Source organism: Apiospora phragmitis (assembly GCF_038363925.1).
Source record: "Apiospora phragmitis strain CBS 135458 chromosome Unknown utg000007l:2111988.0-4706623.0:1.0-2598199.0, whole genome shotgun sequence".
In the NCBI taxonomy this organism is placed as follows: Eukaryota; Fungi; Ascomycota; class Sordariomycetes; order Amphisphaeriales; family Apiosporaceae; genus Apiospora; species Apiospora phragmitis.
Window position 1 is genome coordinate 2,412,456 of NW_027117406.1, and position 14,106 is coordinate 2,426,561.

Consider the following 14,106-nt stretch of genomic DNA (forward strand, 5'->3'; position numbering starts at 1 on the left):
CCTTTCCGCTTCTCGCTTCAACACTCGTAAGGCACTAACCCATATGAACCCTGCCTCGTACGACAAACACTTGGTTCGATACTGACAAGAGCTCCTGAAGAAAAGGTCTAGAGCGTGGCTGCTCGGCGATCATCGAGGTGAGATGTCGTGATGCTAGCGCGCCATATCCAGCCCGCGAAGGAGAACCAGGACAACTAACCCCGAGGAGAGCAAGCGATTAGATTGATTCCCCATGCCATAGCACCAGACCTCGGCATCTCGCCAGTGCGTGTACCGGAAACGCTTTTTCCTCGTGGCCGGCTGGGAAGGAAGAGGGGATAGAAAGGGCAAGTTGATTGAAGGAACCTAACCCAGCGGGCACAGTAGCGGCGTTCCATTAGCTGCCGTGGATTTCGCGGTTGAATTAGGAAGCGATACTTTTTTAGATGAAAAACATATTAAAAAGAAGAGACGCTGAACCACGAAGCCAGGCTCGAACCTGGTCTGTGGAGAAAACTATATCTTTAAATAGAAGCAAGGAAACGCCTGACAAACCGAATCATTTAAACGTGGGAGAGGTTCTCGCGAGATATGTCGTTAGGTCGTGCGTGGTTGGTCGTTCGCTGACTGAGAGGGCAGTAGAACAACAACTGTAATATGCGTTCGTATTATCACACCGCCCCGAGTGAGCGAGATCTAGGTCCGGCCTGTGGGCCCAGGTAGCCATGGGGGACCATCGAGCGAGCCCGGAGATGTGAGTGCGAGGGTGGTATTTGACACTATTTTTGACTCGAATTAGGGGTTCTGATAGATTAAGCTTAATTGTTCTTGCATAGGCCATGTGACCCCCAGCTGGACTCGGTAGGGTCACTACTGAAGGGTGGGTAGCAGTGAGGCATACTCGGGATGTCTGGCCTGGGCCGGCCTTCGCTACGTACAACGTATCACCTGACGTGGTTCGGCTCGGAGATCTGTCAGCGAGCTGAGGTGAGTTGAGTCAAATATCGTGTCTCCTCAGTTCAGACGAACCGTACGAGCTGAAGTTATTCGCTAAAGACTATTGTTAGTAGGGATAATTATTACTGTAGTCATGGCCACCCTCGGCGATAAAACAGCCCGGCCCAGCCATGAAAGAGATCGAGTTCTAGACACGCCAACGCTCCATTCCTAAAGTTGAAGTAGTGAAATGTAGCGGAGACTCGGTGAACTCGGCCTAGACCGCCCCTGCGTATGGTTGGGTTTCCTGCGATATTACGGCGAGCAAGTAAGCTGTATTTGGTAAATGTCCGCTCTGGCCAATCATTGGTCGGAGAGCCCCTTTTAGCCTCTTTGCCGAGGATCAGGGGTAAACTACACGACATGCTTGCATGGATGACTGGCTGCCAGTTATCACACCTCGCATGGAGGTCTGGGGTAAACCATCCGTCGTGTTCCACGGCAGCTTTTCAAGAAGCAGAGGGAGCAGGAAATAAGCAAGGATGATGGACCACTAGCGTCCCAGTCCTGCGTGAGAGCTGCTCCTCGGTAGTACCCGGCTGAATGGTGTGCATGCGGCCAGACCGTTCTGACGAACTGCACGAAACGTAACCTGCCATGAAACCGTACCCAGAACATCATCTCGGAGCCAGAACCACTAACCATAGATGATTCCCAACTTAGGCGGAGACCCTAGCCCATTCGGTATGCTCGATGCGCCATGGATATGTAACCAGACGAAGATTGGCATCGAGCCATAGATATTAAGCCGATGCGACCCAATGCTGACGGCCGGGTCCAAAATTAGAAGCACATAGGGTCCTTTCATGGTAACAGTGCAGCTGGAGAAGGGTGGTGACATTTCTGTCCACGGCGCCGAATTGATAGCACCCTGCAGGATGCGATTCGTTGAATGGCATGTTGGATCACCCCCGCATGGACCAAACTCGCGGGGCGCGCCGATACAACCCCATTTACGCAGCCGAGCAGATGAGGACTCTCGATGAGTACTCAGGTCTCGATGAAGAGCAAGGTGCTTGAGCGGCTTTGAACGTCCAACATTATCCAAGACCATTGCGACACGAACGGAGAAGAAGAGACAAGCAAGTAAGTTGAACAGCTGAAATTTGAAACCGTCTTGTTAGAGGCTAAAGCTAAGAGATCCAATGTATTACAACATTAGGGGCCAAAAACGCCGGCAAACAATCTTATAAGAATGACTAATTACGACACCCGGTAATCTCCCCTCAAGAAGCCTCCGCCGCCTTGAGCAGGCCCGCCAGGTCGATGCTCTTCGGGCGCTCGATGGGCAGCCCCAGGGCGCGGTCCCAGATCAGCTGGGCGAGGGGCCCGAGCCCGCGGCTGACGCCGAACGTCGCGGTGTAGTACAGGGTCTCGTGGAAGCCGTAGTGGTGGAACAGCACGCCCGAGCTGGAGTCGACGTTGGGGTACGGGTTCTTGGTCTTGCCGTGCTTCTTGAGCACCTCGGGCGCGACCTCGCTGTTCAGCTTGACGAGCTGGAAGACCGGGTCCTTGGCGATCTCCGGCCGCGACGAGGCGTAGTCCATCAGGGCCTCGAAGCGCGGGTCGGGCTTGCGCAGCACGGCGTGGCCGTAGCCGGGGACCACGCGGCCCCGAGTTGAGCGTGGTCCAGAGGTAGTCGTGTACGTCCTTTTCCAAATAGCTGGATGGTATCGATTCCTTCATCTGGAGGATCCATCGAAGCACTTCTTGAGCGGCAAGACTAGCGAAAACATGTCAGTATATCCTAAAGAACGATTTATGAGTAATAAACTTACCCGTGCAGAGGCCCAGCAAGGCCTTGAAGACCAGCACTGTATGAAAGGAAAGGGTCGCTGAGAGCGCTTCCAACCAGGTGAGTGGCGTGCGCGGAGACGTTTCCGCCCTCATGGTCACCGTGGAGAGCGAGGTACAGCCTCAGGAGGTCTTGGAAGTTCTCGTTCTCCTTGCCACCCTTGCCGAGCATGGCCGCGAAGTTGTAGGACCAATCCTCGTTAATGTCGACGTCGGCGGGCAGTGCGCCTCCGCCACGGTACGAGTTGTTGTAGATCTTGGCGGCAATGGTAGGCAGCTTAGCCAATAGACTTATCACGTCGTCGAATGTAGGCTCCCAGTAGTCGGCCTTGTTGATGCCCGCCTCGTACGCCTTGGCGAACTTGGACGTGTAGTTCAGCGCGCTGACGGCAATGGCGAACTGGGTCATGGGGTGCAGATCCGTGGGGAAGCCGTCCAGGATCTTATTGACGAAATCCGGGAGGACGGCCTGACCGGCGAGCTCCTTGGAGAACTGTCGGGTCTGGTTCACCGAAGGGACTTGACCTGTCAGGAGCAGCCAAAACATGGCTTCGGGCAGCATCTCCGTGCCCGAGCGTCCCTTTGGGAGCTCCTTTTGGCAGTCCTTGATGGTACGACCATGGAAACGGATGCCTTCGTCAGCATCAAGGACGGAGCCTTCCCAGACCATAGCCTTCAGGCCTCTGCGTGACACGCGCCATTAGTAGACGCCACATTGGGGCAGGCGGGGCGCGTTTGGACTTTGAACGGGTCTGCACATACCGCATACCGCCGATGGTGTTCTCAATCTTGACCTGGCCGATAACCTTATCGCCATTGGCTTTGACCTTTTTCAGGAGCTCTCGCTTTGCAGGGATGACCTCCTTGAGCGTCGCCTTCAGATCGGGTTCGGATGTGGAATAGCATCGGGCTGATGGGATCGCGACAGCAGAGATAGCTCTGGGCTGGAATGAGACAGTTTTAGTTTACAACACACAGACTCAGTCACCAAGCAGGCCCATGCAATGAAAAGTCTCCCTCTACAACAAAAGGAAAAAATGATGTTCCCGTCTAACTTACACGAATAGCGCCCAGAGCTCTCGTCGTTGTTCGTATGTTCATAGCCATCTTCTTGACTTGGGACACGGCGACAGGTCAAAGTGGTTTTTTGGGGAGACCTCGGCTATCCTAGGGCGAAGACAATCGAGGAACGGGCTGATGGAGAACGGGACGGCAGGAGCACCAAATGGATTTATTGTCAACCTCCTGTCTCGTCTCGAGAAAGCAGTTCTATGACCAGGTAGGAGTTAAGAAGAGAGAATTATTTAGAAGGACAGCTTGCCCAGAAATTCGGACAGACAGCAAACAAACAAAAAGATCGACCTGCATTTCAAATCGAACCATCGGAAGAGCAATTTATCGAGTTTACCGAGCTGGTTTGTTTGCATTAGGACATGTATCCAATTGGAGGATGAACCTCGAGGTTGGCCCGGACTGGCCTGACGTAGGTACTGGATGCAGCGGTGTGGGGTCAAGACCAAGTACCAGCTCAGCCATATTCGGGTAGGGAGGTACTGTACGGGTCTGGGGGAGCTTCAAGGGCGAACGGGAGCGGACATTTGACATTTGATTGATCTGGGGGGATCATTTCAGAAGACAGAGTGACACGGCCAGACTTGAAGCAGTTCAACGTTAACCCTGAGCGGGAGAGACCCGCATTACCCCGCGGTGCGCGGTGAGCCGAGGAAAGACCAGGCTTATCAGAGTCAATTGGCCAATAGCTGGGTGGGAAAGACGGGGTAATCTAGCGGGTTTCACCCCAGCCTGCCCACTTCAAATGGGGGAAGGTAGGGGGGTTTTGGGGGGCTCGGGTTAGCGCTTGTCGCCGGCACTGAGCAGCTGCGTGCTGCTGTGCAATGCTACTCTTCAAGCTTACCTAAGGTTAAGCAACTTGCATTCCGCCATGTCGTAATACCGAACCTCGGCCGAACCGTCACTGCTTTCCTCCTTTACCTCTGTGGCAACCTAGTCCAGGTCCCTATATTCCCGCAGATGCTGGCTTTTTTGCTTGGTCCTGCTTTAGCGTCTTGATTTTATCCTACCACCCACATACATACATACCTGATCAAGTCGTGACTTAGAGACGCCAACGATGCTTCGAAAAGCAGTTTTCAGAGCTCCCCGCCGGGTCGCCCCAACGTTACGCACGACAAGCTTGGCCGCCATGCGCGCCTTTTCGATAACCACGAGCAAGATGTCTCTGCCGCCCGTAGAGCCGCCGCTATCCGCGGCCCTCCCCTCCGATGCCTTCCAGCTCCTCCCCGAGTCCGCCAAGGCCGGCACCGCCGAAGACGCCCTGTACGAGCAGCAGATCCGAGACGTCGAGGCCTGGTGGGCGTCGCCGCGCTACGCCGGCATCCGGCGGCCCTACACCGCCGCCGACGTCGTGTCGAAGCGCGGCTCCCAGACCCAAGCCTACCCGAGCTCGGTCATGGCCCGCAAGCTGTTCAACCTGGTCCAAGAACGCGCGGCCAAGGGCGAGCCCGTCCACACCATGGGCGCCATCGACCCCGTGCAGATGACGCAGCAGGCCCCGCACCAGGAGGTTTTGTATTTGTCGGGCTGGGCCTGCTCCTCTGTCCTGACCTCGACCAACGAGGTCTCGCCCGACTTCGGCGACTACCCCTACAACACGGTGCCCAACCAGGTCCAGCGCATGGCCAAGGCCCAGTCGATGCACGACCGGAAGCAGTGGGACCTGCGCCGCAAGATGACGCCGCAGGAGCGCGCCGCCACGCCCTACGTCGACTACCTACGGCCCATCATCGCGGACGGCGACACGGGCCACGGCGGACTGAGCGCGGTCCTCAAACTCGCCAAGCTGTTCGCCGAGAACGGCGCGGCGGCGGTGCATTTCGAAGACCAGCTGCACGGCGGCAAGAAGTGCGGGCACTTGGCGGGCAAGGTGTTGGTGCCCACGGGCGAGCACATCAACCGGCTGCTCGCCGCCCGCTTCCAGTGGGACGTCATGGGCTGTGAGAACCTCGTCCTCGCTCGCACGGACTCGGAGAGCGGCCGGCTCATCTCCAGCGCCATCGACGTGCGCGACCACGAGTTCATCCTCGGAGTTGCCGAGGAGGGCATCGCGCCGCTCGCCGAGACCCTGCAGGAGATGGAGGCCGCGGGCGCGTCGGGCGCCGAAATCGACGCCTTCGAGGCCAAGTGGGTTAAGAGCACGAAGCTCGTGTCCTTCGACGAGGCCGCCGTCGCCCAGCTCCGACAGCAAGGGGTCGCGGCGGACAAGATCGCCAACAGCTACACCGCCGTCGTCGAGGCCCAGCGCGACATGGGCATCAACAAGCGCCGCGAGCTCGCCAACTCCTTGCTGAGCGGAAACGACAAACCCATCTATTTCGGCTGGGACATCCCCCGCACCCGCGAGGGCTTCTACCACTTCCGCGCCGGCATGCCGGCCGCCACGAAGCGTGCCATCGCCTTCGGGCCCTACGCCGACCTGCTCTGGGTCGAGACGGGTGACCCCAACGTCCAGGTCGCGGCGGACCTCGCCCGCGCCGTGCGCGCCGTGTTGCCGGGTAAGGGGCTCGTCTACAACCTGTCGCCCTCGTTCAACTGGATGGGCCACGACTTCACGGGCGAGACGCTCAAGTCCTTTATCTGGGACATCGCGCGCGAGGGCTTTGTCTTACAGCTCATCTCCCTCGCGGGCTTGCACAGCACCGCGACCATCACCAACGAGCTGGCCAAGGCCTACAAGGAGGACGGCATGCTGGCCTATGTCAACTTGGTGCAGCGGCGCGAGAAGGAGCTTGGCTGCGAGGTGCTGACGCACCAGAAGTGGAGCGGGGCGTCCTACATCGATGGCATCCTCGGCGCCATCCAGAGCGGCAGCAGCGGGAGCAAGAGTATGGGCGAAAGGAAATACGGAGGGGGCAGTTTCACTGATTGGGTGTAGCAAAAACATAGAGAGTCAGGTTCGGATGATGGCTATGAATGATATTGTGGCAGAGACATGAAAATTCTACTTGAATGGAAATAGCAGCATTGGGCGGCGTTCTGAGGGCATATAGATCTGTCAACTATCATTATATATGAATGATCCATCATTTCTAACTCATCTGGGCACATCGAGCGACGACTCAACAGAAAAGTGTTAGGAACAAGCACTATGTGCGTGTTTAAGGCTTTCTATCATCTTGCTACGGAGATCGTTCGCATCGGGAAGATTGAAGGAAGCTCTCATACATGAACCATATCGAAACGACAAACGCCATGCTCCACATCCGAAGAGATAACCAGCCACCTGGTTCCCACCACGCCGTCATCCCCAGCGTCTATGACCATCCAAGTAAAAGGAAAAACATCATACCCTCTTAGGGTCCTTCATTCATTGCGCGCAGAGCTAAAACAGATTAGATACCTCCTCTATCACTATTCCCCCTTTACCACTACGTGATATAAGGGGATAGATGATATCAGGACATCATAAAGCCGGTTTAAACAGATCCTTCATTTAATTACAAAGCGGGTTTAAACCGGCCGAACCTTCAGAGGGAGTCCTTGGAGGCGTTGTTGACGGGCGCCGGAGCCGGGGGCCCCTCCGGGGTGACGTATGCCTTGGTCATGCCGCCGTCGACGACCATGTCGTGGCCGTTGACGAAGCTGGCCTCGTCGGATGCCAGGAAGACGACGGCGTGGGCCTGCTCGACGGCCTCGCCGAAGCGGCCCGTGGGGAAGTGGATCTCGCGGCGCAGGCGCTTGGCCTGGTCGTCGCCGAGCCAGTCCTGCAGCAGTGGGGTGTTGAGGGGCGCGGGACAGAGCGAGTTGAAGCGGAAGCCCTCACGCGCGTGCACCATGGCGAGCTCGCGCGTCAGGGCCAGCACGGCGCCCTTGGACGCCGTGTAGGCGAGCTGCGGGGTCGCGGCGCCGGCGAGGGCGACGACGGACGCCGTGTTGATGACGCTGCCTTTCGTCTTCTTGTTGCGGCGCAGGGCCTGCACGGCGTGCTTGCAGCCGAACCAGACGCCCTTGACGTTGATGCTCATGGTCAGGTCCCAGATGGCCTCGGGGGTGCCGATCGCGTCGTCGTCCTTGGCGTGCATGATGCCCGCGTTGTTGAAGATGACGTCGAGGCCGCCCCAGGTGTCGAGCGACTCGACGGCGGCTTGGATGGAGGCTTCCTTGGACACGTCGCAGACCTGCAGAAAGCACATTGCGCAAGCCGTTAGAACTTTTATTCCATGGCGGGCGCAAAGAGGCAATGGGCTGCTGCTGATGCGGTTTGTGGGATGTAAACTTACCGCTGTCTCAACTGGGGGGCGTTGGGCACAAGCTGTGTGACCTTGGCCTTGGCCTTTGCCAGGGCGGGCTCCGAGATATCGGTCATCAGGATGCTGGCGCCCTCCTTGGCGAAAAGGATGGAGGTCTCGAGACCAATGCCACTGCTCGTTGCGTCAGCATGTTTGTTGCTTGACTGATGATTTCATGTGTTCCCGTATTCTTGCAGGGAAACACAACATGCGGCAGAGGTGACACAGCTATCGGTATTTGGGGACATGCGATAGGCGGAGGTAAATAAAGATTTGGTGGCTTTTGTGATTGGAGACGGAAACCTACCCGGCGGCACCAGTGATCAGGGCATTCTTGCCAGCGAGACGACCAGCGGAGCTCATTGTTTCTGCGAGGAGCACGGTAAACGGGAAAGAGGGTATACGCGACGTCAAATGATTGAGAAAAGGAGTGTCTTCTTGCTGTTTGAAGGAAAGATAAGTTGGGAAAGTTAAGTTCCTACACAACTAAGTGGTGGGTGGTAATGCGACCACTTGGCTGCTCGTTGACTCGCCTCGCTGCGATATAGGAGGTTCGTTTGGCGGGGTGCTTGCTTTCCGTGACTACCGGAAATCCAGAAACAGCGGGGACATTTTTGGACCGGCCATGATAACGTGGCCTGGTGGTCGTCCTTATCTTGAAATTGGCACCAGCTGAGTCGTGTTGACCGGTTACACGTTTGGCTGGTGTTGGTGATCTCCAAGTATGAATTTGACTCCCTGGATACCTATGCAAGATTCGTCAGCTCTTTACAGTCATGTGCGAGGAAGCAGTCAACTAAGCTTATTGCGTAGCGGCGATCCCGGCGTCTTGGAACATCACATCACACAGACTTTAACCTTGCAACAACGTGAACTTCCTGTCCCGAAGCAGGCAATGTGCATCTAGCGGTACAGGGATAAACGACAGCTTGACTCGTTACCTCCTTTCCGCACTTAGGTAATAGATAAGCTATCGCCAAGACTATCAACTATCTCGACTGTAGCTGTCTAGTTACATGTGTAAGCCAATTTGGTCATTCTGACTTGGAGATAGAGAGGCACATCTTAGTAATATTCTCATGGAGGGATTGGAATGGCAGCTTGGATTGAGGGCTGCTTAGCACGAAGGAATAGTAGAAACAGAACCAGACAAGACTCTATCAAAGTTGACAATCGGCAGTGACGTTGTGCTCAGGACCCCGCCATCAATGCCCATGCCCCAGAACCGGCCCCTCGACCCCTCGAGCAGCAACGACCGGTGAGAAAACAAAGAAACGCGGGAGGATGATCAGGATTCCTTGGCGATAAAGCGCGCATCCCCGTTTACGGGGTAGCTTGGCTTATCACGATGGTGCCCCACGTCATCAATCTGGGTTTGGAGGCTGGCGGGCTGAACCGCTACACTGCAAACTAACCAGATTCCCGCCAGTCTCCCACCTTCGTCCTGTGCATTATTTCGTCGTAATTGGCCTTGTCTGGCGATTGATTCCCACTTGTCATCCTTACCAATACCAATACAACTATAGAATCGTAGATCTATTGATTGCTTTGCTGCGCAAAAAAGCCACTCCATTTCGCATTCCCTTCTTTCGGCATTGATGCGACAGTCCTTCTATTTCGATCGCAGCCAAATTTCGAGTTGATCGAAACCTCACCTCGCCCCCAAGCACGTCCTCTCCGAACTGCGCCCCCGAAAGACCGCCGAAATGTCTCCCCCACAAGAAGTCACGTTAGAGTCGCTGTCGGAGCTGCTCAAAGATGACAACAAGGTGAAACTGGCTGGCATTGACGTCGACGGCCAGCTTCGAGGCAAGATCGTCTCCAAGAAGAAGTTCCTGTCCGTCGCCAAGTCCGGCCTCGGCTTCTGCTCCGTCATCTTTGGCTGGGACATGCATGATCTGCTGTACATCGAGGAGCTCAAGGTCAGCAACAAAGAAAACGGTTACCACGACATCCTCGCCGAAGTCGACCTCCAGAGCTTTCGCCGTATCCCTTGGGAGGATAATGTGCCCTTCTTCCTGCTCAACTTCTTGGATCCCGACACCCAGGAACCCATATGTGCTGACCCCAGAGGTCTCCTCGAAGTCCAATTGGCCAAGTTGAAGGCCAAGGGCTTGGATGGCATGGCTGGAGGTTCGTATCTGCCTCTCTTGGCTGTATGCCAATGCTATGGGATTTGCTAACCTATTCTTCTTCACCTTAGGCGAACTCGAGTTCTTCCAATTCAAGCTACCCCCGAACGAGACGAGCCCTGCCGCCTTCCTGCAGAATAACCCTGCTCATGCCCTTCCCTCCCTCACCGAAGGCATGTTTGGATACAGCATTACTCGACCGGTACACAACCAAGATTACTACTACGATATCTATGATACCTGCGCCAAGTTCAACTGTGACATTGAGGGATGGCATACTGAGAGTGGCCCAGGCGTGTTTGAGGCCGCATTGGAATTTGGCCAGGTTAGTGAGATGGCGGATCGCGTCAGCATGTTCAAGTACGTCGTGAAGTCGGTGGCGACCAAGTATAACATTGCGCCGTGTTTCATGGCCAAGCCGAGATCTGGTTTGCCTGGCAACAGTGGCCACTGCCATTTCTCCATTGTGGACAAGGATGGCAAGAACCTCTTCTACCGGGAGACCAAGGACGAGAACGCTCCGTATCCCGATGCCGCATACTTGAGTGATATGGGACGGCAATTCCTGGCCGGCTTGATTGAGGGCTTACCCTATGTCATGCCGATGCTCGCGCCCACCATCAACTCCTACAAGCGTCTGGTGGAGAACTTCTGGGCGCCAGTGACAGTCTCGTGGGGCTTGGAGCACCGCGCCGCTTCCATCCGGTTAATTTCGCCCCCGACTGCGAAGCCGAGCGCAACACGGTTTGAGTTGCGAGTGCCCGGAGCTGACGCCAACCCTCACTTCGTCATGGCCGCGCTCATGGGCCTGGGATGGCGGGGTATCGAGAAGAAGCTGGAGCTAACAACGCCGCCGTTGGGCAAGGGCGAAGATGTCGGCGGCGGCGCCGACCAAGGCATCCGACTTGCGCGCAGCCTGAAGGAGGCGACGGACATGTTCATGTCCAAAGACAGCATCGCTCGCGAGGTCTTCGGGGACGACTTTGTGGAGCACTTTGGCGGTACACGACGCCACGAGGTTCGGGTAAGTGTCAGTTCCGTCGCATTGGATCGGCAGAATGCTAACTTGTTGACCATAGGTGTGGGATGAGGCTGTCACGGAATGGGAGATCAAGCGCTACATTGAAACAGTGTAAAGGGCGGAGTACTTCTAGGATACCCCACAAGAGGAGTAAGGCGTATATCGATATATATTTGGTATATTGGTTCCAGTGGGCGGGCGGGACGGATCATATTTGATGTATCTCAAGAAATTTTTCTGAAGCAATGAAACTTCAACTCACTTCTACTTGCACCTTTGGCTTCCATTCGAGAATGACTGCGCGAAACCCCATTATACCTAGCGTCTCGTGTTTAGGATACACGAACTACCCCTATTCTGAGGTTGTTAGGCTAAGTAAGCTTAATAAGGGTAGCTCGTAAAGTCTTGGAGCACAGGCTATTCCGTCTCTCAGGCTCCAAGTTACTACATCTCCAGTGATATAGCTCGTAGGCCACACGTGAGAGAGTAATCCCTTACACGTTGGCTGTAGTCGTGCGCTCAAGGGAGATCGCAACCAGAAACGGCAACTGTCCCAATGAGGTAACTGTCCCAATTGGGCAAGATGCAGTGGGTGCAGCTAACCTTACCTACCTCTACCCGCAGACCATGCCGCATGTGGTGGGTCTCGTTTAACATGCCGGTCGTCTTGTCTAACATGATGACCTAGAAGGTTGAAAGCATAGGATGTCCTCAATTGCTGCATGTAACTTGTCGTGCCAGTTGACCAATTCGGCAATCTTCCAACTTGGTGCGCCCGTCAGAGAAATGCCTGAAAAGAGACAGCGGCTATTGCATTGGCAACCGGGGTTTTCTCTGGCCCGGAAGCCCGCCAAGAAGTCGATAACGCGGAGGAGGAGGAAGGAACAGAGTACAGGCGCGCCGCAGCGGTATGAGTTCGTCTGCGAGAACCTCGTGGAGGAATCAGGCCATGGGCCAAGGCGTTCCGTAGAAAGATGCGTCATCGTCACGAATCCAGAAGGCCTTACCACCCACGACACGGCTGTTTCGCCAAGGTTCGGGCAGCTTACCACATCCAACGAGATACTTGCGAACAACACCCAGAACATATCGACACCATGTAGCATATTATACAACAGTGTGGCCCACCGCTTTGAGCCTATTCTCAACCAATGTACAGTGATCCAGCCATCTCCTTTCCCGTCTCATCGACCATGTAAACTAACGGCTCCAGACAATCGAGAGTTTTGCAAGATCCCATTGACATTCGACTTGCAGATCAACCCATTTCAGTATCGCCAGGGCATCCATTCGGAACCCCTCTTTCTGGTTCATGCGGCGATGGCTTTGGCAGGGCATCATGTCGAAAGCCAGTCGGCCGAGCACCATAGGGGTACCGCACTCCAGCTACTCCGTGAAGGCCTCGGGACACCAGGTGATTTGGCAGATGCGTTTTACATGCTCGACACCATCACCATTCTATTCTCGCTAGATGTGAGTTTCCCACACTCTGCCCCATTTGTGCCGATCCCGATCCCTGTTCCAACTTATAGCGAGCACTACATAGGAAACGCAATCGGCTTTCGGAAATTGGAGCATCCACCTCACCGGCGTCTTCGCCCTCCTTGAGGCATGTGGCGGGACACATGTGTGGATCAAATCGCCCAGAGCAGTTGTCCAGGTGGGCTTGATGGTATGGTATGTGGAACCTACCCTCCTCTCCCTGGTGATCACATCCGGACCAAGCTGACCTCCCCAGGTGGGATGCCATTACTAGCCTGGTCGCCAGAGAGGACTGCGTATTCCCTTACTCTTACTTTGAAGTTGTAGCATCCTCAAACCAAGGCGAACAAGAGTGGGACTACTTTCGTCTATGTGGCTGCCCGCTCCCTCTCGTGGAGATAGTGATGCGGCTAGCAAGACTCAGCGCCGAGAAGAGAAAGTCAGCGCCCATGCAGTATGTCAAGCTCGACGACACCGTCATTTCAGACATCGAGAACTCACTCGGTTCCTGGCAGCATGTGTCGCCGCCGACGGCCGACCGGGACGAAAGCTCGGTGCACCAGGACATGGACAGCATGCACTGCGCCGAGGCGTGGCGGCACGGCCTGCTCCTGTACGTCCATAGGGTGTTTCGATGGGAGCCTGGGGACCGCGTCCCGCCGAGCATGGCGCGGTGCGCTCGGGTCACGGCCGACCACGTCTTCGCGTGTCGCGAGGACAGTAGCCTAGTGGCCAAGCAGGCTCTGCTGCCCCCTTTTCTTCGCGGGGTGCGAGCTGAGGGACGAGTCCACGCGCAGGATGATACTCCGGCTTTGCTCGCGCTGGGACTATGTGACGAGATACCACATGTTTAACACCACTGTGCCGTTGCTGAAGGAGGTCTGGGCCAACCAGGACCAAATGGGGTTTGATAATGTGTGGTGGGGGCAAGTCGTGGATAGAATGCATGCAAATGATAAGTCAGGCGGCTATCCATTGCAGAGGCGGCTCTGTTTTGGTTAGTAAATACACGGATTCACACCGTCAACCTTGATAAGGTACCCTCATTATGTGATTCTCGAGAGATGAATACGCCCTGTAGTTAGCTCGTTCATGTGTCTGGTTTGATGAATCTAGGTATCTGGCCCTCGTAGCTCCAGTCTCTTACTGGTTTCGGCCTCCTACCTAATTGGGACAATTCCCTCTTTGGTCTTTCCCACTGGCATGTTATGGGGCACTGAGAGCGGGATGTTCTCTCGAAGACTACGAGGCTGGGTCAAAGCTGGCATATATTGTCGTTAAGACCTTGTTTTATACTGCAATAAGAGTATGACAATTGTAACCCTTTCAGAGCAGCAAGTATCCCGTGATACTGACTTCTAATACCCATTGGTCAACACAAACGAACACAGTCAGG

The 14,106-nt window shown here is 55.4% G+C and overlaps 5 protein-coding genes across 5 annotated transcripts; 3 read left to right on the forward strand and 2 right to left on the reverse strand.

Annotated features, from left to right (window-relative positions):
• Positions 1–2,201: 2,201 nt before the first annotated feature.
• On the reverse strand, positions 2,202–3,876 carry PG994_008357 (Bccit3; the record flags this gene model as incomplete). The annotated part of the gene is made up of 4 exons (XM_066859766.1): positions 2,202–2,655; positions 2,754–3,452; positions 3,532–3,713; positions 3,829–3,876. 4 exons carry the CDS (start codon positions 3,874–3,876, stop codon positions 2,202–2,204), a joined length of 1,383 nt encoding a protein of 460 aa, XP_066715253.1.
• Positions 3,877–4,972: 1,096 nt separating this feature from the next.
• Positions 4,973–6,721, forward strand: PG994_008358 (isocitrate lyase; the record flags this gene model as incomplete). Its single annotated transcript, XM_066859767.1, has 1 exon — positions 4,973–6,721. One exon carries the CDS (start codon positions 4,973–4,975, stop codon positions 6,719–6,721), a length of 1,749 nt encoding a protein of 582 aa, XP_066715254.1.
• A 592-nt stretch (positions 6,722–7,313) lies between these two features.
• Positions 7,314–8,438, reverse strand: PG994_008359 (NAD(P)-binding protein; the record flags this gene model as incomplete). Its single annotated transcript, XM_066859768.1, is given in 4 exon segments — positions 7,314–7,964; positions 7,978–7,996; positions 8,067–8,207; positions 8,383–8,438. 4 exon segments carry the CDS (start codon positions 8,436–8,438, stop codon positions 7,314–7,316), a joined length of 867 nt encoding a protein of 288 aa, XP_066715255.1.
• A 1,343-nt stretch (positions 8,439–9,781) lies between these two features.
• PG994_008360 (glutamine synthetase) lies at positions 9,782–11,343 on the forward strand (the record flags this gene model as incomplete). Its single annotated transcript, XM_066859769.1, has 3 exons — positions 9,782–10,208; positions 10,279–11,231; positions 11,287–11,343. 3 exons carry the CDS (start codon positions 9,782–9,784, stop codon positions 11,341–11,343), a joined length of 1,437 nt encoding a protein of 478 aa, XP_066715256.1.
• A 671-nt stretch (positions 11,344–12,014) lies between these two features.
• On the forward strand, positions 12,015–13,564 carry PG994_008361 (uncharacterized protein; the record flags this gene model as incomplete). The annotated part of the gene is made up of 4 exons (XM_066859770.1): positions 12,015–12,381; positions 12,442–12,701; positions 12,775–12,905; positions 12,967–13,564. The coding sequence occupies 4 exons, from the start codon at positions 12,015–12,017 to the stop codon at positions 13,562–13,564; spliced, it is 1,356 nt and encodes a 451-aa protein (XP_066715257.1).
• Between the last annotated feature and the right edge of the window lie 542 nt (positions 13,565–14,106).